Source organism: Tamandua tetradactyla, chromosome 15, assembly GCF_023851605.1.
Source record: "Tamandua tetradactyla isolate mTamTet1 chromosome 15, mTamTet1.pri, whole genome shotgun sequence".
NCBI classification, from domain to species: Eukaryota; Metazoa; Chordata; class Mammalia; order Pilosa; family Myrmecophagidae; genus Tamandua; species Tamandua tetradactyla.
The window spans coordinates 37,913,048-37,940,984 of NC_135341.1; the positions used below are offsets into that span (position 1 = coordinate 37,913,048).

The 27,937-nt window shown below is 38.4% G+C and overlaps 1 protein-coding gene, 1 non-coding gene and 1 pseudogene across 2 annotated transcripts; 1 reads left to right on the plus strand and 2 right to left on the minus strand.

The window, feature by feature from the left end:
* Positions 1–1,503: 1,503 nt before the first annotated feature.
* FBXW12 (F-box and WD repeat domain containing 12) lies at positions 1,504–14,706 on the minus strand. The gene is made up of 10 exons (XM_077128623.1): positions 14,617–14,706; positions 13,829–13,866; positions 13,474–13,634; positions 12,694–12,812; positions 9,196–9,405; positions 8,332–8,528; positions 7,299–7,426; positions 6,675–6,853; positions 6,366–6,499; positions 1,504–1,615 (listed from the first exon to the last, which is right to left on the minus strand). Exons 1-10 carry the CDS (start codon positions 14,704–14,706, stop codon positions 1,504–1,506), a joined length of 1,368 nt encoding a protein of 455 aa, XP_076984738.1.
* TRNAE-UUC (transfer RNA glutamic acid (anticodon UUC)) lies at positions 2,118–2,188 on the plus strand. Its single transcript has one exon. It is a non-coding gene; the product is annotated as a tRNA-Glu (tRNA).
* Positions 14,707–19,429: 4,723 nt separating the features above from the next.
* Positions 19,430–20,090, minus strand: LOC143656787 (translation machinery-associated protein 16 pseudogene; annotated as a pseudogene).
* Between the last annotated feature and the right edge of the window lie 7,847 nt (positions 20,091–27,937).

Here is a 27,937-nt window from a genome sequence, read left to right on the forward strand (position 1 = left end):
TGTAATTCCACAGATTTCTTCCTCTATATCATCTGCAACCCCCATCTCCACTGCCACATTTTACCTTTAGCATCTATTACCTCTGTTACAGATAATCAGAAAAATGGCTTAACTGGCTTGCCTCAGCTACTATGGTCAGTTTTTTTTTTTTTTTTCTTTTTGGCATGGGCAGGCATCAGGAATTGTACCCAGGTTTCCAGCATGGGTCAGAATTCTGCCACTGAGCCTCCGTTGCACCGCCCTACTATGGTCCTTTTAAATCAATTTTCCAAATGGCAATGAAAAGGATCTTTTAAAAACATAGGTCTGAAAACAAACAAACAAAAAACAGTTTTTTCTTTGCCCAAACAAACCAAACCCCCCAAAATGAAACACTCAATATCTTGACACTGCACTGAGTGTTAAATATCTGAATTATAGCCTACAAATGTCAGCATGATTTCACACTTGTGACTTTCCACCCTTGTCTCAGTGCGGTATATACTGCTCGTCACCAACTTCAAAAAACAAACTTTCTAAAATACACCAAACCTGTGGCTGTCTCAGACTTTCCCAGGTGTTATTTATATTGCCTGCTATGATAGCTTCTCCACCCACCCTTGTTCTTTGCCAAAGATCCTTCCTTGGGCTTTCTTTCCTTCAACCTCCAGGTCACGGCTTCAAACTTATTCTCTATGGGAAAATCTCACATTGAGATTACCCTCTCACGAGAGTACAATCCCCACCCCTCTCCCCTTAGGTTACCTTTCTTCCAGTCCCCCCAAACCGGGAGAGTAGACTGTGTCTTGGGCTTGATTAATTGGCACTTTCTTCCCAAAACTTTGAGTACTGAGCCAGTGCTAAGAATAGGGGACCAGTTCTTTCTCTACCTATTCCTGTGGCTGTGTTGATTTGCAAACCAAAATATTCATGTTGTTTAGCCTTTGATAGGTTTTCTATTTCTCAGTTCTCTTGAGGGTATTTTATGTCCATCTGTTTCCTGAGTTTCTTTTCTTTTTATTTATTTATTAAAAAAATTAACTAACACAACATTTAGAAATCATTCCATTCTACATATTCCTGAGTTTCTTTTTCTAGCTACCTCTAATATTAGCCTGTTATATCTTTCTAATAAATCCCTTTCTTTAAATTATACAGTATTTGCTTTTGGCTGCTTGTAGTCAAGGATACTGACTAATACAGACGTCTTCACTTTCAAGCCAGCCTCAACCTAAATTCTCACTTCCTCCTCAACCTGATTTCCTTGCATTATTTAGAACTGTGTATTTATGTGACCAAATATACAATTCTACATTTGGATAGTATTCTATCCTCTCCTTTATGGCAAGGACAAAGGATACGTGGCTCTCCTCTATCTGTAAAATTCTTGATCCATACTATCTGTCACAGTGTTGAATTCACTGCAGATAGTGAAATTAACACTTATTTCTTAATATATCAAAAGTAATCACTCTAGGCTTGCAAATGGAATTCTCTTTACTGCACTGAGAAAATTTCATTCAGTTAGTTGCCATACTTCACATTCAAAGAGTATATCACCAGAATGCTGGATTCACGACTTCTTGACACCAAACACACAATGCTCATGTTATCACATATTCCTCTGGAGACATAGCTGCCAAGGGAAAAAACAAGATAATCAGTGCACAAAAGGGAAAGCAGGTATATCTGTTGCTGATGATACGAAATAAAAACACAATAAGTATATGACTATTGTTCCCAAATTAACTGACCCTTTGATCTTCTCTCAATAATTAATAGAACCACTAGACAGAAAATTAGAAAGAATGTAGAAGAACCGAAGATCAACCACCAACGTGACCTATTTGACATTTGTAGAATGCTTTACCCAACAGGATGAGAATATTTACTCTTTACAGGTAGACATGAAATAGTCACCATGAAAGACCATGTTCTGGGTCCAAAATCAAACTATACTAAACTTGCAAGAATGGAAAACATATAGAGTATTCTCTCTGATCATAATTAGCTTGAACCAGAAATCAATAAGAGAAAGATAACAATAAAATCTCCAAATACTTGAAAATTTACGTACTTCTAACTAATCTATGGGTCAAAAAGCAAAAAAGAAATTTAAAAGTATAAGGTACTGGGGTGCATGGGTGGTTCAGTGGTAGAACGCCTGCCTTTCATGCGGGAGACCCGGGTTCGATTCCCAGACCATGCATCTCCCCCAAACAAACAAACAAACAAACAAACAATGTATTAGGAACTGAATGAAAATAAGAATATGATAATAAAAATCTGTGTGACTCAGTTAAAGCAGTGCTAACAAGGGAATTGAGAGCACCAAATGCTTATATTTAAAAAGAAGAGAATCAATAATCTAAGTTTCTGCCACAAGGAACTAGAGAAAAAATAAAACAAACTTAAAGCAAGCAGAAGGAAAGAAATAAAAGAAAGGAGCAGACATCAATGAAAATGAAAACTGAAAATAGAGGGAAAAAAAATCAAACCAAAAACTGTTTCTTTGGAAAGATCATTAAAATTGATATACCTTTAGAAAGAATGTCAAAGTAAAATAGAAAAGACACAAATATCAGGATTGAAGGAATGGATATCAGTATAGTCTCCTTCAGACATTAAAGGGATTGAAAGGAAGAAAAGACTTGCATAAATTTGACAAGTTAGATGACATAGACTAAATCTTGGAAAACAACAAACTGACTAAATTCACCGAGCATGAAATAGATAATTTGAATAGTGCTGTTAATACTAAAGAATTTGTAGTGCAAAGTCTTCCTAAAAAAATAAAGCAAGGATGGGCCACAGAGGCTCAGCAGGCAGAGTTCTCGCCTGCCATGCCAGGGACCTGGGTTTGATTCCTGGTGCCTGCCCATGCAAAAACAAACAAACAAAACAACAACAACAAAAAGCAAAACAAAACCAAAAGAAAAACAATAAAAAAGCAAAAAAAATTTTTTTTAATACTTTCCTAAAAAGTAATCTCCAGACCCAAATGGTTCTACTAAATAATTCTACCAAACATCTGCAGAAGAAATCACACCAATTCTACACAATCTTTTCCAGGAAATAGAAGATGAGGGAACACTTCCCAACTCAATTTACTAGGCCAGCTTTATCCTAATACCAAAACCAGACAAAGAAAGCACTAAATTAGAAAACTATAGACCAATTTCCCTCATGAACACAGAAACAAAAATCTTCAAGAAAATATTAATAAACTTAATCCAGCAATATATAAAAGAATAATATAAGACAATCTTGTGGGTTTAACCCCAGAAATGCAAGACTGGACCAATATTCAGAAACCTATCAAGGTAAACCAGCTTATTAAGAATGCAAAGAAGAAAAATTATATGATCCTACCAATTGATGCAGAAAAGGCATTTGATAAAACCCAACACCCACTCACAATTAAAAACCCTGAGCAAACTAGGACTAAGTAAGTCTGATAATGGGCCTCTATAATGGCACTAACAAAAATACCAATAATGGTGAAAGACTGAACACTTTCTAAGACAAGGATGCCTGCTCTCCACGTCAGTGTCACATTAGAGGTTTTAGCCAATATAATAAGGCAAGAACAAGGAGTAAAAGGCAAACAGATTTGAAAGGAAGAAATAAAATTGTCTTTGTTCACAGATGACATCATTGTCTACATAGGAAAAAAATCACAAGGTATCTATAAATCTATGAAAAAAAAAAGCAAACAGAATAAGTGAGTTTAGCAAGGTTGCAGGATTCAAGATCAATAGACAAAAAGCCAATCCTATTCTACATACTAGTAGAATAGTGAATAATCAGACGTTGAAATAAATAAGACAGAACTGCTTATAATAGCACCAAAAATGTGAATTATTTAGGTATAACTCTTACAAAAGATGTGTAAGATCTGTATCCTAAAAATTACTAAACACTAATGAAAAAATCAAAGAAGACTTAAATAAATTGAGATATACAGGTTCATGGATTGAAAGACTCAACATAGTAAAGATGTCAATTTTCCCCAAATTGAGGGATACACCCATAGAATTCCAATAGAGAATTTTAACAGAAATTTACAAACTGATTATAAAACTTGTGTGGAAACAAGGGAACTGAAATAGCCTAAATAATTCAAAAACAAACAAATTGGAGGACTCACACCATCTGATTTCAAAATTTCTACAGTTTAACTTTCAAGATACTGTATTAAAGAAAGGATAGACATAATTGAATAGACAAAATAGTCTTGAAATAGTACAAGACTTGTACTATTTAGAAACTGTACATATTTGGTTAATTAATTTTTGATAAAGTTACAAAGGCAACTCAACGAAGAAAGGACAATGTTTTTCAAATGGTGCTGGAATAATTGAATATCAAAATATGCAAAAAATTCAATAAACCTTTATATCTTGTCCTTATACAAAAGTTAACTCAAAAAGGATCATAGAACTAAAGGTAAAACCTAACATTATAAAGCTTTCAGAGGAAAACAGAAGAAAATATTTGTGATCTTGGGTTAGACAAAGGCCACCCAAAGCCCAATCTTTTTAGAAGAGAAATTGAAGCTTATCACAATTAAGAATATTGATCTTTGCAAGACACTTTTAAGAGAATGGAAAGAAAAGCTACAGAATGCAGAAAATATTTACAAATTTTTATCTGATAAAAGCGTCAAATTCCAAATGTATAAAGAACTACCAAAACACAATAAGAAAATGAGCAACCCAATTAAAAAGGGGCGAAAATTTTGAACAAGTGCTTCAAAGAATATCTGGATGGCAATTAAGCAAATGGAAAATTGCACAGCATCATTAAGGAAATGTACATTAAAACCACAACATGGTTAAAAATCACTACCCCTATTAGAATGTAAATGAAACAAAATGAAACTAAAAAGCAAAACCAAGTGGAATAACTGTCACTGTCATACATTGCTGATGGGAATGCAAAATGATAGTTTCCCAGAAGAGAGTTTTGCAGTTTCTTATAAAGTTAAACACTCACTCACTACATTTCTCAACAGTTCCACTCTTCGGTAGTTACACACAAAAACCTATTTGTAAATGTTTATAGCAGTTTTATTCATCATGGTTCCAAAATGGAAACAACATAAATGCCCTTCAATGGGTGAATTAATAAACAAACTGGGGTAGATCTATACAATGGATTACTACACAGCAACAAAAATTGGTGGTTTATTGATATATGCAGCAACATGGGTGCATCTCAAAAACATTATATTCCTAAAAAGAAGCTGGACACAAAGGAATGTATGTTGTGTAATCCCATTTACACAACTTCTCAAAATATGAGCTAATTTGTTAGGGACAGAAAACAGATCATTGGTTGCCTGGAGCTGGGAAGGGAAGGAGGGGTAAGAATAAACTTTGGGGTTGCCTGAAATGTTCTGTGGTTTGATTGTGCTGCTGGTTACCGGACTTGGTATTTTTGTTCAAACTCAAATTGTAAAATCACTTTGGATGGTTATATAGTACGTGAATATATCTCAGCAAAATTACATTTAAAAAAATCCTCAAACTGAGTTAGACAACTGCATTCAATTTGAGAAAGACATCATTTCCCTGCGTTATAAAAAAATTCAGATGGATAGAGGAAGAAAAGCTATGAGGAAATAGATACTCTGTTCCACTATTGGTGGGAATGCAATATGGGACACCTGATATGGATGGGAAGTACTTAAAATTATTGAAAAGAGGTAAGAATTTATGATTTGGAGTAGATAGTTTCCAGCATTTGGCAATTACAGATAATACTGCAATGAATACCTATGTATTTATAGCCATTGGAGATATACCTTCAGGATAAATTTCTTTTCCTGGCATCTGTAGTTTATTGACTATGTATATATATATATATATATATATATGTATCTGTAGTTTTTGTTAGATATTTCCAAAAAGCACTCTGAATATTATAAGGACAAGCAACAACCTGGATGAAAATATTCGTGAGGTGTATAAAAGACAAGTTTTCAAAGTACCTTATGAAAATCTCAAGAAAAACAATGTAGATGAAGGCAAACAATCCAGAAAAATAATCAGAAAAAAAAGGAGATAAAGGCAACTCAGTGACTAATGAACTCAGAAGAGGTACAAACCTTCAAATCAAGATAGGACCCTGAAGTTCTAAATCTTCCACATACTGCCTGTGGGAATAGGAATTGACAGCCACCTTGGAAAGCTTCGTGACATTCATTGAAATGGCCACGGACCTATTCCAAGAACCAGCAGTTCTCTTTTCAGGCATACATTTGTTCATTTCTACCCTCAAAGAATCTTGGGGAGCAAAAACTGAAACTCTGTCCTTTCATTCATTTTTATAGAGAAATCTAAAAACTTCAGGGAAAGTTTAAGTTCCAAAGCAGAGCTTACCAGCTTGGGGTCTGATCACTTGACACAAAGTCCAGGTGACAACAGTTCTTGAGGTACGGGTAGTGACCATCCTCATTCCACATGTACATGTGCAGGGAGTCATCCATGGATATGGTCAGGACATGGATAGAATTCTCAAAAAAAGAAAAAAAAGAATGTGAACTGTCTCAATTTTTTTTTTTTTACCGCCTGCATGTTGAAAAGATATTTTAAATACATTGGGTTAAATTAAATAGATTATGAAAATTTTAAAAATGATACTCGGGAACGAGTGGCTGAGCAATAAGCAGTGGGGGGTGGGTGACTTACCACCTGTAAGTCGCTGATGGTCCTCTGGTGGTCCTCAAATTGCTGCAGCAGGAGCCCGTTGATGGTGAAGAGGAACAGGTGTGACCCACTCTCAAAGACAATCATTTGTCCGTCATGGACTCCCATCCAAACTGGAGGCTCCATATGAACGGGTAACAGGAAACTTGCGATCTGATTTGCTTTGTTTGTGCAAAACACATGCGTGCAGGCCAAATTTGGATCATTTAGTCAGGACAGTATCCTTATACTGAATGAGAAACATGCTCCCTACTTCCATGGGATTCTAGGCCAGTGAAGGAAATGAAGGGTAGGCCAGTGGCCTGACAACTGCATACCACTGGTCATGGTGATGGGTACTGTGCTATAGGAACAGAAGACTGTGAGAGGGAGGCTATGGACAATAAATAATAGCTCAAGCTTTCAGGGGAGGCCAAAAGTGGGAATGGGCATTAGAAGCCAGCCCTAAAGCATGGGCTTTAGAATTAAACAGGCACATATTAGCCCAGCTAAAGAAATGCCCTACCCACTTTATACAGATTGACTTATTTCCATAATTTATAGCTTAACATGAATGTAAGTATGATAAGGAAGAGAAAAAGGGGATCCTGATGTGGCATAGCCTACCTTTGACGACCGTTTTGCCCCTAATCTTTTCAGTTGTTACATCAAAGGTGGTAAATCCTGTCTTTTTGTTAGAACCTCTTCGGAACATCACTGTTAGCCTATTTTTCTTCTTTGGGGCCCAGCAGGCCCTGTAGCAATTTGCGAATGGGAAAGAGTAGGGCTGGTGGCTGTCACCTTCTGCTGGTTTCAGCAAGCATTCTGTGAAAAATATCTAAAGCGAGATTATTGCACATGTAGTCAGGTAGAGGGGCAAGTTTAGCATCTCAGTACAGAAGTGACTCCAGAAAAGAAAAACCCTTAAAAATCCTCATTTTGTGGTTAAAGCTTTATTCTTCTTCTTAGGAAGAGCGGAGTAGTCACTGCTTGCCACACTGACATACAAGGAAGTTACTATCTTCCGATACTGCCTGTCAGGTCCACATATAGTGCAGGAGTCCCTGAAGCTCTCCTTGGGCATGCCAAGGGGTTATAAAGCCTGCTTGCTGCATTGGATCTCTGATCAAGTTAAGGTTGACTAAGAAGATTTTCCCCTCTTGGAGAACTTATCCAAGGGCTGTTTTGCTTTTGCTGCCTCCCCTCTTAACTCTTTGCTCTCTGGTACTATGCCGAGATTGGCCTGCTCAAAGGCCAAAGATCTTCTCAGAGTGACATTCAGAGGCTGAAGCATATTTATTTGCTTCTGGACCTCTCCATCCATACCATCTAGTCAAGGTATATAAAAATATAGTAAGGAAAACAAACGTGAACAAGGTTACCAAAGACCCTCGTTTCCTGATAGTTTTGCCCTCCTCTGTCTCTTTGGCTGATTCAGACTTCGTAAGTGTATTTCCATTTGTAAACATTTGCCTTCACAACTGCATATTATTACTTCAAAGAACATTCTCCTTAGCTATAGGAATTGATTTCACTTGTGTTATGGCATCGGAGAGGAGGGAGCAATACATCTTGTCCTTACTGAGCTTTGCAGTTTCTCTAACATTTCTTAAACTGCCTTTCCTAATGTTTGACCACAACCCTCAATTCCCCTTCTCACCCGCCCTTCAAAGTTAATCCATATACAGCCACACTAACCTTTGGCAAGACATGCTGATGACTTCCAGACACAAAGACCCACTTCTTTTCAGGAGAGATGACTAGACGATCGACACTATAATTAAATGCATTCACTTTAGAAATATAACTTAACCCAGGCACTGTAAGCGTGTAGATGTCACCTTCAGAATTGCCAACCTGAAACCAAAGCATCGTCACAATATCAATGGGAAGAGACTTGAAATCCTAAGATACACAGGAGGCAACACTGTCAACTGTGGGATATAACACTGTTTCTTCAATCTCATAATGGAAATCAAAACATATGTCCAGCCTATCTTAAAAAGATGTTGGGGGTGGGCGGTGCAACAGTGGCTCAGTGGCAGAGTTCTCACCTGCCGTGCTGGAGACCCGGGTTCAATTCCCGGGGCCTGCCCATGTAAAAAAAAAGAAAAAAAAATTGAGGGTAATCCTGTGAATTAAGGCACTATTCTTAAGGATAGTTATTCATTAGTGTGTCGACACTATTCTACTTTCTCAATGTTTCCCCAAACTCACATCTCTATATTGTTACTGTCCAAGTTCATGTACTGTACAATAATAAACATCTGAGAGAAGCATCATAGATATGAGGGTGTTTTTTTTTTTTTTTTTGTAAAGAAATATGGCTAGGAAAGTGTGCATGAGAGGCTTATGTGGACAACACTTACGGGTATGTTGTGACTGACTCCCCGGGTGTGAGGAAGGGATGAATCTAAAAAGACAGACTGTGATAAAACAATTATGGGCCCTCAGTGCCTGTGGAGGAAGCAGGCATTTTGTTTCGTGGGTCCCTTCCCACCGAACAATGCAAGGGCTCACTTACCATGAGAAAGGGGCCATCCTTTGTGAGACAGGTTTCCAAGGAGAAGCAGGCCTTAGACACGGGGAAAGCAGCCAGAGCATCTTTATCCTGACAATTCCACACTTTGACAGTTCCTTCCAAATCCACGGTGAATGCAAGATGCATCTGAGGGAGGGTGGCCACATGCGAGATGTTGGACCGCTGGACTGGGCTCGACCAGATCATAGTGCCCTGCAGAAAGAGAGCAGCACTGTCTGTGGCCAAGGAACTCTCTAAGCTGCTTTCATTCTGGCATTTATTTGGAAGCCACTTCCAAATCAGACCCATTTCTTGCTTCTGAGATAAGGATGTGAAAAGTTTCCTAAACATTTCAATTATCTGAGGGGCATGAACATAAAACAGGATCCATGCAATTTGCTCAGAGGCAGGAAATCACTACCTGATGGGCAGAAGGCCGATTAGACTGCCTGGGTTCAAATGAGTCCTGCTTCCTACTGACAGTACAACATTCAGCTCGTTACTTATCATCCAGCTTCTTCGTACGCAAAATAAGGATGAGAGTAATTCTGTTCTTATGGGGCTGTTGTGAGTATTGTATTTCATAGCACGTGAGTATTACATTTTATAACACGTGAAATATTCTTAGACTTCTGCCTAATACATAGCAGGCTCAAAAGTATCAACTGTCATGAAAATTATTATTACATCATCAACCTTGCACATTGCAAATAAGACAGAAGAAATAGGTTTCATTCTAGATTTTTCTTTAGGCTTTTGCATTGTGAAGTATGTCATGCAAATAGAAAGAGCAAAGTTTAAAGAATCGCTACAAAATGAGCACAGTGCAAACTCTGCCAAACCTTCCCAAAGTCCCTTTACACTTGCTTTCTTAGCCAATTCTTCCATCCTTTTAAATTTTAACCAATGTTCTGATTTCTAACACTATAACAGGTTTCTTGTCTTTTTTCCCCCCTCACAGTTTCTGTGGTTCAAGAATTCAGATGAAGCTTGGCTGGGAAATTCTGGCTCAGGGTCTCTCCTGAAGTTGAAATCAAGTTTCACTTTCACGACGGCTCACTCATATGGCTGGCAAGTTGGCACTGCTTGATGGTAGGAGTCCTTAGTACCTGACCACAGGGACCTCTCCATAGGGCTGTGTCTTAGTTTATAAGCTGCTGAAATGCAATATACCAGAAATGGAATGGCTTTTTAAAAAGGGAATTTAATAAATTACAAATTTATAGTTCTAAGCCTATAAAAATGTCTAAATTAAGGCATCCAGGAAATGATACCTTAATTCAAGGAAGGCCAAGGGGTCAGGAACACCCCTGTCATCTGGGTACTCACGTGACTGGCATCTGTTGGTCCCTTGTTCCTGGGCTCTGTTGCTTTCGGCCTCTGTTCCTGTGGGGGTTCCCCACTTTGCTTCTCTGGAAGCTGGCCTTCATCTCTTAGCTTCCCTTGGCTTTCTCCAGGTTCTGGTTTGCTTAGCATCTCATGGCAATATCTGCTGGGCTCCCAAGCATCTCTAAACATCCATGTCTCTGTTCTCCAAATGTTGGCATCGGTGTTAGCTCTGCTCTGAAGTTTCTGTCAGCTCTGTTTTTTCTGTCGTTACTGAACTCTCCAAAATGTTTCCTCTTTTAAAGGACTCTGGTAAACTAATCAAGACCCACCTTAAATGGGCAGAGTCACATCTCCACCTAATCAAAAGTTTACACCCACAATTGGGCATGTCACATCTCTGTGGATACAATCTAATCAAAATTTCCCACCTACAGTATTGAATCAGGATTAAAAGAAGCGGCTGCCCCCACAAGATTGGATCAGGACTAAAACGTGGCTTTTCTGCACACAATAGATTCAAACTGGCACAGCCTACTTGAGTGTCCTCATAACACTCTGGCTTCCCAAGAACTAATGACCCAACAGAGAGCAGGTGTTTTTCCTGAGTTAGCCTCAGAAGCTACACCCATCTTTTCTACAAAATCCTATTAGTTACACAGGACAGCTCTTTTCAATGCTGAAGGATACTACACAAGATCATGTTCCACCCAGCAATAGGTCTGTCCCCACAAGGCTGGTTTAAAAGAACCTGACTTTTCTGGGATATATAACAGCTTCAGACCACCACAGCTTATTCTACATTTTAAGTTTTTGCAGTCTGGGACTGCAACCATCTGAAGGCTTCATGGGGCAGAAAGATCTGCTTTTGAGATGGCTCACTCACATGACTGCCAAGTTGGGTTTAGCCATTGGTGGGGCCTGATTACTCTACCATATAAACCTGTCCATTGGGCTGCTTGAGTGTCCTCAGGAACACAGAGTCTTGTTTCTCCTACTGTAGTTATCCAAGAGAATACTCTTCTAGATTTTTTAATCTTTTTTTCCCTGCCAACTCATATATTCTTTTTTTAAAAAATTTTTTTATTAATTAAAAAATATTACAGAAACACAAACATTCCCAATATGTGATCATTCCATTCTACATATATAATCAGTAATTCACAATTTCATCACATAGCTGCAGATTCATCATCCTGATCATTTCTTAGAACATTTGCATCAATTCAGAAAAAGAAACAAAAAGACAACAGAAAAAATAAAACGAAAACAGAAAAAAAAACCATACACACCATACCCCTCGCTCCTCCCTTTCATTGATCACTAGCATTTCAATCTACTAAATTTATTTTAACATTTGTTCCCCCTATTATTTATTTTTATTCCATATGTTCTACTCATCTGTTGACAAGGTAGATAAAAGGAGCATAACACACAAGGTTTTCACAACCACACAGTCACACTGTGAAAGCTACGCCATTATTCAATCATCATCAAGAAACATGGATACTGGAACACAGCTCTACATTTTCAGGCAGTTCCCTCCAGCTTCTCCATTTCCTCTTAGATAACAAGGTGATATCTCCTTAACCAACTCATATATTCTTAAACGGATATTTATCATACTTCAGAAGACTCTGAGTGGGAAAGAGTCATCCCATTTTTTTATAGGGATGGAGGGGGAAATACAAAAAAGGGAATGCCAAGAAAATACAATCATTTGGGACACACTTGGGGGTTTTCCAATTCCCTGTGAAGTGCTCCATGCACTACATGCATTGGTTCTGATAGGCAAGACAATCTTTTATGCCTCTTGGAGATCATCTGAATTAGAAATCATTTTCTGAAAAAGCCAATATAACAAATGCCAATACTTGACAAAGAGGTAGCCAAATAGGTAATGAGGAGGCACAATGTCAATACATTGTTTATTTCAAAAAGTCAGTCCAAGGTATCTTTGGAAAATAAATCCTTGTACAAGTTTAGAAACACATTTAAAAGCTTTATGCATCTATGGTCTAAATGAAAAGGTCACAGGTCACAAGTTACAACTGATTTAAAGATTTGTCTCTGTCATGAACTCCCAGTGTAATTGTCCTCTCAGCACTTGTTTCCTGTGAATGACAGGATGAATTCAGGTGTGTATTACTTTTGCTCCTCCCTGGCTAGACTCACCCCTTGAACATCCCAGGTATAAAGTATGCGTTTTGAAGACACAATACAAATGACCGACCTCCCTGGTCCATCCATTCTGGGGCTACTTCCTGAGAGATAAGCCATTGGTCCTAAGATTCCTGGAAGAAAACACAGACAATGCTTGGTCACCAGATAGATGAGGGGTGCTTCAAATTTAATAAAGAAAATTCTGGAAAAAAATCACTTTGGGTTTTCCTGTACCCTCTTAGGTGGCTCTGGAGTTACAATTATGGTGAATTAAATATAAATTAGGCTTCAGAGGCAGCCAAACACGGGTTTCCACTGCAGATTAGCCACTTAGGAGATACTGGCCACTTGGTTTTCCCTATTTAGTCTCTTTTCCATAAGTGTGAAATGCGAATAAAATCTTTCCATCAGAGAACTGTTCTGGGTTTTTAAAGAGTTGTCAGGAATAAAGTAAGCAAGTAAAGCATCTGTTATTCAAGAGTTTTCCACTATGTTTTTTCCAGATTTTTGCTCTAGGAGGGATGGGAAGTCTTTGGAGAAGGAAGTAACAGGAACTGTTCATTTGTTGTGAAAAGATCATTCAGGCTTCTACATTCAGCGTAGAGCGTAGGGACAAGAGAGGAAACAGGGAGACTAGTTATGCAGCCATCCCAGCAATCCAGTCTCATTTGACTTTAATTTCCTTTCCCTCACTGAATGGGCACACAGAACTGCATGGGGTGGGGGGAGGAAATGGAGTGGGTGCCCAGAAACAAGCTCATCATGTTCCTCTGGGGCATCCTATCCCCATACCGAGGTTCCCAGATACTTCTCTGTAGTTGAAGTCCTCTGGCTGTGCCAGTGCCATCCGATACTCCTGCCTTATCTGTTGGAGAACAAATTGCTTCCATGTCCATGAACCCAGGCACTCATAGGAGAGGTTGTAGACGTTCCATCTGTTCATATACAACTTTCTGGAAACAGATTCACAATCCCATCAGGCTGCCCTGGTCAGTGTACCTCCTCAGAACCACTCTGAGTTTCGCTGCACTCCCGTCTCTCACACACAAGGGGCGGGCTACACACAGTACGGGTGCACAGTCAGACATCCTGCCCTCTGCTGAGAGATGCCTTCCTTCCCACCTTACCCCACGCTACCCCTACTCACCTCCACAGGTCATCATTCGCTGCAATATTATTCCAATGCTAAGGGAGAGAAAGGAAGAGATAAGCCAACCATCAGTACCCAAACATTGGCTCCTCCTCATTTATTCTGGCAGCTGGCCCCATGCAGTTTAATCAGATATGATCCCTGCTCTCAAAACCCTCCCAGTCTGGGGCAGGGGGAGGGTGAGGAGGTACAGGAACATGGTAACAGGAGAGTCTTTTATTATTATTATTATTTTGCATGGGCAGGCACCGGGAATCAAACCCAGGTCTCCAGCATGGCAGGCGAGAGCTCTGCTTCTGAGCCACGGTGGCCCGCCCAACAGCAGAGTCTTATGGCTGGTACTACAGGCACTAGTATTTTGGTGAGAATTCAGTGGAAGGATTGATCTCCCAGGGCATGAAATGGGAAGTTGAGCACAATTCATTTATATCAGTCTGCCACTTTCATTTAACAGCAAATGAGGCCCTAGAAAGTGAGTGATGCTAACTTCCAAACACTCAACGTGTCATGCTGCTATTTTGCAGCTTAGTGCTCAAGTTGGTCAAGAGAAGGGGCTGAGTCCTCAGGCACTGATACACCAAAGCAGAATGGACGGGTCTGGATTCAGAACAAGGTACATTTAAGGAGTGAAGGAAGGCCGTGTGGGTGTAATGCTGGGTTAGCCAAGCCCCCAGGGCTCAGGGAGAGAGGTGAAAGGGGTCTTTTGCAGGGACTCACAAAGGAGAGGGGAATGGGCAGGAAGCTGGTCAATTCAGATAGAGCAGCTGAGGGTGGAGAGCTTTTACCTTGTTCACTTGGGAGGCTTTTAGCAAGCTGAATGGGTCCAGGAAGGAGAAGACTCGCAGCAACGGCAGGTCAGGCAATTCTATCTCCATCTTACACAGCCCAAGCCCACACCCAGTCTCCTTTCTCTGCTACAGGTTGTTCTGAATTTAAAGCCTTGGCCAAAGTCTGAGCACTTGGAAGGGTTTCCACCCACTGCCCATTTGGCTCTGATAGAAACAGGCTGCAGGTGCACAGACTTGCAGCCTGACCTTGGCCTCTTCCGGGGCCAGAGCCGCACAGCTGAAGGCAGCCCTGGCTAAGCTTGGCCTGCTAGTGCCCATTCAACAACCCATTTGGCGGAGTGTGAACCAGAAGTGCAGATCCCAGGGCTGTTCCAGGAGACTTAGGAAACTTCAACGAACACAACTCTCCTTCATCAGATTCAAGACTCTAGATGGTGCCCTTTAAGTTCCAAATTACCAGGGAATGGAATCTGTTTGTGTCTATGTTGGGCATCAAATCTGGTCAGCAGGGCCCATTTCTCACCATTGAACTTTCCAATGGAAGGGGAAATACTCCTCCTCCTGAGAAGTCTATACTCAGGTCATGGGCCACATCTGAGATGGCCCTGTGGTTGCTGCCTTTCTCTTGGGACCCACCACTTTTCTACAGTTTTATGAGTCTTCCAAGAATTTGACCATTCATTCTAGTGCTTTCTATAGGGTCTCTCTGTGGGGCTCAGTGGTGATGAACCCACTCCCCCAAATGCTGCCTCGAGTCTGACCCACAAAGTAGAGGGTTCTCAGAACCACTATCTTCTTTCTATAATGTTTTCACTCCATTATCCAAACCAAATCTTGTGATTCAGAGACAATTAAATGTCCTTGTCTTCAGAATTTGGAATGGAAACTTTCACATGGGATAGGTCTGTAAAATACAAACCTGACAACATTGGGGAGACCACTTTTCGTTTTGTGGAATGGGGTTCAGAGGAAACTGATTTGAAGAAAATGTAGCTTAAAGAGAAAGACAATAAAGAAAAAAATGCCACCTGGCTTTAAAAGAGATAAAGAGAGTCTTGGTGGTATCTTTTATATTAAAATTCTAGTCCTCTTTAAGTCTTTCCATTTCCTTGAAATATGCCATTTCACTACTAATAAAAAATTAAACTCTGTTTTTTGTTTACCCACTCCAAGCTAATGAACAATTTCTTGACTTGTCGTTGCTTTTAATGTTAATGAAAAATTCACATTAGAATTTATTAGAACATGATATCCTGAACTTTCCTTCAAATATCTTCACACTGGACTATAACACAGTGATAAGCTTCCTTCCAGCTCTCATGGTCCAGGCCATTGAATGTTGGAACTGATTTTCAGGTTGCTACACGCAAGAGGTGAGAGGGTGATTTCAAACTGACTGTGTTTTGGGATCTCTCTCTCTCCGTTGTTGAGTCAGCATTCTCTTAATTACTTGAGTTCTTTACCTGCCTCCAGTCTGTCCATATAACACATATGAGTTAAATCAACATTGAAAGGAAAAAAGACAAGTTTGAAGGTATTTGGAAATTTAAAACTATGTATTGATATAAAAGATCTGTGACGCCACTCCAGATATAACTGTGTAAGAGCCGAAGCAATGGAATGAGGACAAAGGAAAGACACAGTGATGCTCCAAAGTCACAAGAAAGCTTCCTCTACCACAGCTAACAATCAGAGAACTGGAAATAATTTAAAGGGATTCAATTTTAAACTACCAGTTCACCAAATAGAAATTGGTAATGTGAGAGTAGGGGTGGGGAAAGCAGTTCAAAAGGTTCTAATTTTTCAATGTCATCAAATTAAGTGAAAAAAAAAATAGCTTTAGATCAATATATGTATGTAATTTAGAAATACAAAATGGAAAACAATTCAAAAATAAAATATTTCTATCTATATATGTATGCAAATGCATTACAGCATGTCTGGGGTGATATATGTAAAATTTGACCCTATGTTATATCCAAGAAGGACTGATAACTGGCATGGGAGGGTGTGAGAAACAGTCATTTTGTCCTTATTAATGGAATATTTTACCTTGAATATATATGTTTTTTCAAACTCATGTTTTTATTTAATAGACTGAAATGTCACATTGTAGCTTTGAATCAGTATAGGAGTCATAATGGGTTAAGTTTAAAAAAAAGCATTTTTTTTTTTACTGTGAAATATAACATATATACAAAGCAAAGAAAGAAAAAAGCAATAATTTTCAAAGCACACTTCAACAAATAGTTACAGAACAGATCCCAGAGTTTGTCATGGACTACCATTCCACCATGTCAGATTTTTCCTTCTCGCCACTCCAAAATACTGGAGGTTAAAGAGAATATTAATAAAGCAATTCAGCAGCCATACTCTTTTGTTATTCCATTTTCCCTGTTATACCTCCTTCTCATTTAATCCTTATCTTAATCTATACGGATCTTTGGGCAATGCCTGTTCTAACATTTTCATGTTGAGAAGGAATAGGGGGATGTAATTAATTGATAACCCCAGAGAGACTGCTCCCTCTGAGTTTCAGGATTTGCCTCACCTAAGAATCGTCCAGGAATTATATGTTCCAGGAAGTCAAACCTATGCATGAAACATTTATAGAGTCTCAATTTGAGCCCTAGGTGTTCTTAAGAGTCAACAGGAGTGATGTTGGTTGGGTTTAGCAAACCATAGCTATTAGCACTATCTAACTGAAGCTTGCAGCTCCCAGAATAGCCTCTTGACTCCATTTGATTTCTCTTGGCTACTGATGCCTTATTTTATTACACATCTTTTCCCCCTTTTGGTCAGGAAAGCATTGTAGATCCCACAGTGCCAGGGCCAGATTCATCCCCAGGAGTCACGTCCCACGTTATCAGAGAGATTTTCACCCCTGAATGGCTGATACCCCATAGAGGGGCAGGCAACGATTTTCCTTGAAGACTTGGGCTTAGAGAGAGAGAGGCCACATCTGAGCAACAGAGAGGTTTCCTGAAAGCAACTCTTAGGCCTCGTTATAGGTAGTCTTAGCTTCTCCCCTACAGAAATAAGTTTCATAAGGGCAGGCCTCAAAATCCAGGGTTTGGCCTATTTTCTTGGGAGTCTTTTCCTACCCCCTTTTGGATCCTCAAGGGATTCTACCAATACTTTTAAATTATCAGCCTACCATAGTCTTAGATGTATCTTGGTATTATATCAAGGTATTGAGAATTACAAGGCCTCGTTCCTGTTCTGGACTCCAGGAGTTTGGGTTGTTTAAATGAACTATTTAGACAGGTTGATTTAGATTGTGTGTTACAGAAAATTTAGGTTCTAGACACAACAAACCTCTCTGCCTGTGATCTCATACAACAGCTGAAAGTCTAGAGAACATAAACTATCACCTTTTATCCTGTCTTCTCATTTACCTAAGACCCAGTCAAATTGGCTTCGTTTTAAACTTTAATTGAAGCCTGACCTCTTTTTTTGGTTACTTTAGCTGCTATTATGTATAGCTATGCTAACTTTTGGGGTTGCAGACTCCATTTCTGGATCCTAGGTGTCACAGAGCTACTCAAAGTTCCAGGGAAATATCAGCTGATACCCATATAGTTCAGTGTCTCAGAATCCAGAAATACAGCTGCAACTTCAGACCAAATGTGGCTGCTATAAAGACCCACAATCTAGGCTCTCATTTTTTTTTTTTTTTTCATGAGCAGGCACTGGGAATCGAACCCGGGTCTCCAGCATGGCAGGCGAGAACTGTGCCTGCCGAACCTCTCTCTCTCTTTTTTTTAAATGTGTAAATACATTTTATTTTCATAAATAAAAATTTTAACACTTTAGATTGTTAAGAAGACTTAGTTGACGTCTAGTTAACCTCATACAACATTAATGTTTTTCCTTTTTTTGAAAATATTCAAATACGATTCCATTGTTCTTTTAGAAAATAGACTAAAAGATACGCTGCATGTAATGAGCTCCATGAGGAACATTCTATCACATCCATATTTTTTCGGACACTTGAAACACTGAGTTGTATGTCGATTTAAACTATCTTTTGGAAGGAAAAAACAAAAATGTACTGTCAAAAATACTGGTCATCTATGATGACCAATTTAGCTATGTTTCCACAACAAAACCCATGTTTCACAGTGAGGAAGTAGAAAACAATATATAATCAAAAGCATCTATACTGAAATTATTTATCTCCTTAGTCAAAAGTTAAGAGATTAAGTATGGGATATCAACATAAGTGATGGCTTTTTTTTAACCAATTAATTCTGGCTCAGAAGATAGCAAATATAATTAATGTAAAATCCATCAGCCTTTAAGAATTCTGCATCACAATTTTCCCTATTTTATAACAAAAGAAAATGGGTTTGATATTTGATAGGATTAGTGTGACACTATCATGAAAGACAGCATTGCCATCAAAACAGCTGGAGAAGTATCCACAGGACTCTTAGAAACAGAATGCCTTTCATGCCCCCAAAATGTGAGATTAGGCAGTTGTCAGTAAACTGAGGTAAAGAATTAAAACATTTTCTGTCCTCATTCATATCACACTCCCCTGGAAATTCATGTCAAATAGGTTTTGCAGATCACTTCATATCCACCTTAGCATTGTAATATAAATGATAAAGCAACCTTCATTTTTAAGTAAAAAAGCATAACATTGTTTTGAAACTACAAATGGGACTCTCTTCATATAAGAGAATGATCTAATAGCAAATTCCTGTATGTAGGCAATATATATAATCTTCAATGAGTATGACCTGAAGCTTATAAATTATTTATTTTAAACTCAAAGAAAGAAAATTAGGTCACTGCAGTCATTTCACCTTTTAGTTTCACCTTTCAGCTGCAATTCCCCTAAATCTTTATCCACAGTTGTAATATTCTTCCTCTTGCACTTCTTGAGAACTGCATCATTCGCACAGATTTTTCTCATTTTAATATTTGGCAATTTCTTCAGATCAACATCCCATTCCCTAAAAGCTTTCACGTTACGTACATTTACAAGGTCTGGGATCGCAAAACCACAGCCTTCACACTGCAGCCGGTCGTGGACCATTGTCTGCTTGATGATGTCTCCCCGGGATAGTGCCTCCTTCCCTGCCTGTCGCTGATGCTGTTATTTAGGTTCTAGACACAATAAACCTCTCTGTCTTTGATCTCATACAATAGCTGAAGGTCTAGAGAACATAAACTACCTGCTCGATCTGCTCCGGTTCATTGCTGAATCAATTTAAATACCTCTCAATTGATTTGCAAGCATCTTTCTTTGAATATCCTACTTTTGGGGGGTCAAGGTGATTGTAAAATCACTGTAGCTTTTTCACCAATAATATTGAGACGCAAGACCTTTTCATTCTTTAATTTTTTCTTTTTTTCTGGTTTGCGGGCCTCTCTCATAATTTGAGCTGCTTTTCTATTGCACGGATGAATGACTTTTTTTTTTCCCACCCTGTACCTTTTCCCTTTGATGCATCAGGCATGATGACATGCCACCTGGGTGGGCCTGGACACTCCAGAGGGGGGCAACAGTGCTAACCACAGCAGGTACTTCTCTGGGCAAAGCTCCTGGCCCTAGGCTCTCATATATAATAAGAATTTTCTGAGAGAGAACTTAGCATATTTGTTCCTTTGTTTCTCGCTTATTTTGCACAACACACTGTCCCCAAGGTTTATTCAGTTTGTCATGTGCTCCTCAATGTCTCTCATTTTTGCAGCCACACCATATTCTATCACATAAATGTATCACCGTTTGCCATTGTACTTCTCGGTCATTGAATCCTTTGGCTCCTTCCAGCTATTGGGCATCACGGATAATGTCCAAAATAAACAAACCAGTATCCTCACTTGGTTGTACAATCAGCAGCACTCTCGATTTTAGACAACTTTTATTGGTCCATAATGACAAAGAACCGGCAAACACAACGTCACCAACTATCAAATCAAAACTACCCCTTATCACTTGTCATTCCCCCCTCCCCACCCAGTTAGTTTACCACTGGTAGTGCTGTGGTACTGTTGATGTCTTCTTGTTAACTACTGGCCATAGCATGCAGTTTTAGTTCCCCCCATACACCTCTACTATTGACTCTTTGTCCACTATCGAACCATTGAAATAGTTCACGTGAGAACTTATTTATAATTGTAAATTTAATCATTGGGATACATGGCACCATATAGCCCCTTCAATCATATTCACCTTTAACATGGCAATGTTACTCATACCCCACTGGTTAGTTACTATCTCTTCTAGCTGTTCCCTTGCATTTAGATTCAACCTCTTTGAGTAGCCTTTCCTCTGTCTGTAGCTTTTGTGTACCTCTAGGTGTGCTATATTCTACAGTGTAACATCTGAGTTACCTTTACCCGAGTAATATAACTAAAACCTACAGTTTCTGTCCTTTTGTGTTTGACTCATTTCACTCAGCATTATGTCATTTAGCATTACATCCTCAAGGTTCATCCACATTTTCATGTGTTTCAGGACATCATTTCATCTTACTGCTGTGTAGTATCCCATCATATGTATTTACCACATTTTGTTTATTCACTCATCTGTTGATGGGCACTTGGATTGTTTCCATCTTTTGGCAATTGTGAATTGTTCCACTATGAACATTGGTGTGCAAATGCCTGTTCGTGTTATTGCCTTCAGCTTTTCTGGATATATACCGAGTATTGGTATTGCAGAGTCATGGGGCAACAGAATATTTAGTTTTCTGAGGAATCACCAAACTGTCTTCCACAGGGGCTGCACCATTATACATTCCCACCAACAGTGAAAAAAAGTTCCTATTTCTCCACATCCTCCCCAACATCTATAGTTGTCTGTTTAACAGCAGCCATTCCTATAGGTGTGAAGTGATATCTCATTGTTGCCTTAATTTGCATTTCCCATATAGCTAAGTAAAATGAGCATCTCTTCGTGTGCTTTTTAGCCATCTGTATTTGCTCTTCAGAAAAGTGTCTATTCATATCTTCTCTGTCCATTTTATAATCGGGTTGCTTGTTCTTTTGTTGTTGAGCTGTATAATTTCTTTATGTATGCAGGATATCAAGCCTTTATCCAATCTGTGGTTGCCAAATATTTTCTCCCATTGAGTTGGCTGCCTCTTCACCTTTTTGACAAAATCTATTGAGGCACAGAAGCTCTTGATCTTAAGCAATTCCCACTTGTCTATTTTTAAATTTTGCTGCTTGTGCTTTAGGTGTAAGGTTTAAGAAGCTACCACCTATTACTAATCTTGAAGATGCTTCCCTGCATTTTCTTCCGGAAGTGTTATGGTCCTGGCTCTTACATTTGGTTTTTTTTTTTTTAATCTACTTTGAATTAATGTTTGTATAGGGTGTAAGGTAGGGATCCTCTTTTATTCTTTTGGCTATTGATATCTAATTCTCCCATGCCTATTTATTGAAAAGACTTGTCTGTCCAAATTCAGTGGATTTGGGAGTCTTATTGAAGAACAATTGTCCATAAATTTGGTGGTCTATCTCTGTACTCTTTGTTCTATTTCATTGGTTGATACTTCCATCTTTGTGCCAGTACCATATTGTTTTGACCATTAAGGTTTTATAGTAAGCTTTAAAGTCAGGGAGTGATAGCCCTTCCACTTTGCTCTTCTTCTTTTTAGGATATCTTTAGCTATTTGAAGTCTCTTTCCCTTCCAAATAAATTTCATAACCAGCTTTTCCAATTCCTCAAAGGAGGTTGTTGGGATTTTGACTGGTATTGCATTGAATCTGTAGATCAGTTTGGGTAGAACTGACATCTCAACAACATTCAACCTTCCTAGCTATGAGCATGAAATGTCTTTCCATCTATTTAGGTCACTTTTTATTTCATTGAGTAACTTTTTGTAATTTTCTGTTTACAAGTCCTTGACATCCCTGGTTAGGCTTATTCCTTTGGTCACTATTTCGAATGGAATTTTTCCCTTAGGTGTCTCCTCAGGTAGGTCATTGCTTGTGTATAGAAATATTACCGATTTTTGTACATTAATCTGGTATCCCACCCCTTTGCTGAATTTGCTTGTTAGTTCAAGTAGCTTCACTGTAGATTTCTCAAGGTTTTCTAAGTACAGGATCATGTCATCTGTGAAAGTTTTACTTCTTTTCCTATTTGGATGCCTTTTATTTCTTTCCCCTGTCTAATCGCTCCAGCTAGAACGCTACAGCTAGAACTTTTAGCACAATCTTCAATAATAGTAGTGACAGTGGACATCCTTGTCTCATTCCCGGGTTAGGGGGAATGCTTTCAGAATCTCACTGTTCAGTATGATTCTGGCTATGGGATTTTCAAAAATGCCATTTATGATATTGAGAATGTTTCTTTTGATTCCTACCTTTCAAAGTGTTTTTATGAGGAAAGGTTGGTGGATTTTGTTGAATGCTTTTTTAACATCAATCAATATGATCATGTGATTTTTCCCTTTTGAATTGTTAATGTGCTCTGGTACATTGATTGATTTTCTTGTGTTGAACCACTTGCATTCCTGGTAAAAATCTCACTTGGTCATGATGTATAGTTCTTTTTAAAAAAATTTTTTATTGAGAAAAATATTCACACACATACTTTCTATACATGATGCACAATCAGTGGCTTACAATATCATCACATGGTTGTGTATTAATCACTATGATCATTTTTTAGAACATTTGCATCACTCTAGAAAAAGAAATAAAAAGAAAAAAGGAAAAACTCATACATACCATACACCTTACCCCTCCTTCTCACTGACCACTAGTGTTTCCATCTACCCTATTTATTTTACCCCTTCCCCCCTTATTATTTATTTATATCTGTATTTTTTACTCATCTGTCCATACTCTGGATATAAGGAGCATCAGATACAAGGTTCTCACAATCACATAGTCCCACTGTAAACATTATATCTTTTTACAATCATCTTCAAGAATCTAGGCTACTGGAACACAGTTCAACAGTTTCAGGTACTTACCTCTAGCCACTTCGATATACCACAAACTAAAGGGGGATATCTATATAATGCATAAGAATAACCTCCAGGATAACCAGTTGTTCTAGTTTGCTAGCTCCCGGAATGCAATATACCAGAATCACAATGGCTTTTAAAAAGGGGAATTTAATAAGTTGCTAGTTTACAGTTCTAAGGCCGAGAAAATGTCCCACTTAAAACAAGTCTATAGAAATGTCCAATCAAAGGCATCCAGAGAAAGATACCTTGGTTCAAGAAGGCCGATGATGTTTAGGGTTTCTCTCTCATCTGGAAAGGCACATGGCGAACACAGTTACAGTTTCTGTCTTGGCTGGAAGGGCATATGGCGAGCAAGGCATCATCTGCTATGTTCTCTCCTGGCTTCCTGTTTCATGAAGCTCCCCGGAAGGCATTTTCCTTCTTCATCTCCAAAGGTCACTGGCTTGTAGGCTCTCTGCTTCTCGTGGCTATGTCGTTCTCCTTTGCTCTCTCTGAATCTCTTTCATTCTCCAAAATGTTTCCTCTTTTATAGGACTCCAGAAACTTATCAAGACCCACCCAAATGGGTGGAGACATCTCATCACCCAATGCAGCTTAACAACCACTCTTGATTAAATCACATCTCCAGGGAGATGACCTGATTACAATTTCAAACATACAGTATTGAATAAGGATTATTCTACTTTTATGAAATGGGATTTTGATTAAAACATGGCTTTTCTAGGGTACATACATCCTTTCAAACCAGCACACCTCTCAACTCTGTTTGAAATCTCTCAGTCACTGAAACTTTATTTTGTCTCATTTCTCTCTTCCTGTTTTTGGTCAAGAAGACTTTCTCAATCTCTTGATGCCAGGCTTTGGCTTATCCCAGGCTTTCTATCCCACACTGTAAGGGAGATTTACACCCCTGGGAGTCATGTCCTACGTGTGTGTGTGTGTGTGTGTGTTGGGGGAGAGCAGTGAGTTCACATGCTGAGTTGGCTTAGAGAGTGAGGCCACAACTGAATAACAAAAGAGGTTCTCTGGGTGTGACTCTTAGGCATAATCTTAAATAGACTTAGCTTATCCTTTGCAGGGATAAGTTTCATAGTGGTGAACTCCAAGATCAAGGGCTTAACCTATTGATTTGATTGTCCCCACTGCTTGCAAGAATATCAGAAATTCTCCAAATAGGGAAGTTGAACACCTTCCCCTTTCTCCCCATTCCCTCAAAGGGTCTCTGAAAATACTTCTTTATTCACTGCCCAAATCGCTCTGGGATTTAGCAGGACATCACACACCTGGACAAAACAACATCTCACTCCCTATTCATGATTTCATGTATGTATGCTGTTCATCTGACCATAAAGTTGTTAGGAAATGCACTACCCCAAATATAAATTTTGCATCAAATAAACATCTCACCCAGAAGTTGAGGTTTTAAAATATGTATGATATCCTTTACCCACTCTTCTAGTATACCTTAGTTCTGTCCATATCAGCTTCATTCATATTTCTAGTTGAAGTCTGATCCCTTTTTCAACTTTTTAAACTATTGCCATAGGGGTAATGCTCACTTTCATAGCTTCAGAGCTCTAACTCTGAGTCTTAGGTGTTACGTAAGACCAGGTTTTATAGAAATAGCTCAATATCTCAGAATTTAGAATTAACAGTTATACCTCATGAATATATGTGACTGCTGCAAAAGCTTACAATTGAGGACCCCTTACAATAAGCCCCAACCTGATAACCCATGTTCTTGACTTTAGTTTACCTAATTTTAAATTATAGTAGATGTATAATTCTTTTAATATGTCATTGGTTTTGATTTGCTAGTATTTTGTTAAGAAGTTTTGCGTTATATTCATTGGAGAGATTGGTCTGTAGTTTTCCTTTCTTGTAGTATCTTTATCCAGTTTTGGTATTAGAGTGATGTTTGCTTCATAAAATGAGTTAATTGTTTTTCCTTAATTGTTTGGAAGAATTTTAGCAGGATTGGTGTTAGTTCTTTTTGGGGTGTTTGAGAAGATTCCCGTGAAGTTGTATGGTCCTAGGTTTTTCTTTGTGGGAAGATTTTTGATGACTGATTGAATCTCTTTACTTGTAATTGGTTTTTTGAGTCCTTCTATTTCTTCTCGAGTCTGTATAGGTTATTCGTGTGTTTCTAGGAATTTGTCCATTTCATCTAAGTTGTGTAGTTTGTTGGCATATAGTTGCTCATAATATTCTCTTATGATTTTTAAAATTTCTTCATGATCTGTGGTAGCAACCCCCCTCTCACTTCTGATTTTATTTGCCTTCTCTTTCTTTTTTACTCTGTAGTCTAAGGGTCCATCATTTTATTGATTTTCTCAATGAACCAAATTTTGGCTTTGTTGATTCTTTTTATTGTTCTCCAGTTTGTTTATTTCTGCTTTGATCTTTGTTATTTCTCTTCTTTTAATTGTTTTGGGGTTAGTTTGCTGTTCTTTCTCTAAATTCTCCAGGTGAGCAGTTAAATCCTCAAGTTTTGTTCATTCTTGTTTTTTAATATAGGCATTCAGTGCAGCAAGTTTCCCTCTCAGCACTGCCTTTGCCACATCCCAAGCATGCACATGCATGGACCGGGAATCAAACCCAGGTCTCCCGCATGAAAGCCAGGCATTCTAACCACTGACATCCCATGCAACCAACATCCCATAACTTTTGATATGTTGTATTCTCATTATCATTCATTTCCAGATATTTACTGATTTCTCTAGCAATTTCTTCCTTGACCCACTGATTATTTAAGAGTGTGTTGTTTAATCTCCATATATTTGTGAAAGCTCTGGTTCTTTGGTGATTATTAATTTTTAGCTTCATTCTTGTTGTGGCCAGAGAAAATGCCTTGGATAATTTCAATCTTATTAAATTTATAAAGACTCAGTTTTTGTCCCAGCATATGATCTACCCTAGAGGATGCTCCATGTGCACTAGAGAAGAATGTAGATCCTGGTGTTTTGAGGTGTAATGTCCTGTATATGTCTGTTAGGTCTAATTCATTTATCATATTGTTTAGGTTCTCTCTTTCTTTCTTGATCCTCTGCCTGGTTGTTCTATCTATAGTGGAGAATGGTGTATTGAATTCTCCCACTATTATTGTTGAAAATATTTTGCAATACTTGCCTCATACTTTGGAGCTCCTTGATTGGGAACATTAATATTTATGATTGTTATTTCCTCTTGGTAACTTTTCCCTTTTATTAATAAGTCATGTCCTTCTTTGTCTCTTATGATGTCTTCACATTTAAAATCTGTTTTATTTGATATTAGTATAGCTACTCTTGCTTCTTTTGGTTACAGTTTGCATAGAAGATATTTTCCCATCCTTTCACTTTCAATCCAATTGTGTCCTTGAGTCCAAGATGTCTCTTGTAAACAACATGTAAATGGACTATATATTTAATTCATCCTGCCAGTCTGTATCTTTTAATTGGTGAGTTTAGCACATTAATTACTGCAAAAGCTGTTCTTGACTCTACCATCTTATCCTTCAATTTTATTTGTCAGATCTATGTATTCTTTTTCTTTTCTCTCTTTTTGTCCTTTAAATTACCATTACTGGTGTTCTTCAAGTCTTTGCCCTTCTCCAGACCTCCCTTTCCTGTCTTTTTTATTCAGCTGATAATACTCCCTTTAGTATTTCTTATGGAGCAGATCTCTTGTTGACTAGTTGAACCTTTTTTTTATGTCTTTGAAGATTTTAATCTCTCCCTCAAGTCAAAAGGATAATGTGGCGAGATAAAGAATCCCTGGCTGAAAGCCTTTCTTGTTCAGGTTCTTAAATATATCACACCACTGTCTTTTTGCTTCTATGGTGCCTGTTGAGTAGTCTGAAGTCAGTCTTACGTGTTTTCGCTTGTATGTTGGAGATCACTTTTCTCGTGCTATCTTTAGGACTTTCTGTTTCTCTTCAACATTTGACAGTTTGAGTAGTATGTGTCTTGGAGTAGGCCTATTCAAATTTGTTCTATTTGGAGTTCATTGGGCCTCTCTGATTTGCATACTTACGTCTTTTATAAGAGTTGGGAAGTTTTCCCCAATTATATTTTCAACTAATTTTCCCAGCCCTTTACTCTTTTCTGGGACACCATTGATTCCTATATTTGTGAACTTCTTGTTATCTATCATATCTTTAAAATCCAGTTGCATTTTTTCCATCTTTCTTGCCATATGTTCTTTTGTGTGCTCTAGTTCAATTGTTCTGTCTTCTAACTCACTTATTCTTCTTCCTACTTCTTTGAATCTATCAGGTGTCTCTAGTTTTTTTTAATTTAGTCAACTGTATCTTTCATTTCTATGAGATCTACCATTTTTTTATGTAATCATTCAAATTCTTCTTTATGCTCTTCTAGTGTCTTTCTGATATCCTC

Bases quoted from the DNA above. Each gene is read 5' to 3' on its own strand.
- FBXW12 (XM_077128623.1), bottom strand. From the start codon at position 14,706: ATGGAGATAGAATTGCCTGACCTGCCGTTGCTGCGAGTCTTCTCCTTC. The intron at 9,406-12,693 runs GTGAGTCTAGCC...CTCTTTCTGCAG, and splicing joins ATACCTGGGATGTTCAAGGG to GGCACTATGATCTGGTCGAG. The intron at 6,854-7,298 runs GTAGGCTATGCC...GCACAAACAAAG, and splicing joins GGGCAAAACGGTCGTCAAAG to CAAATCAGATCGCAAGTTTC.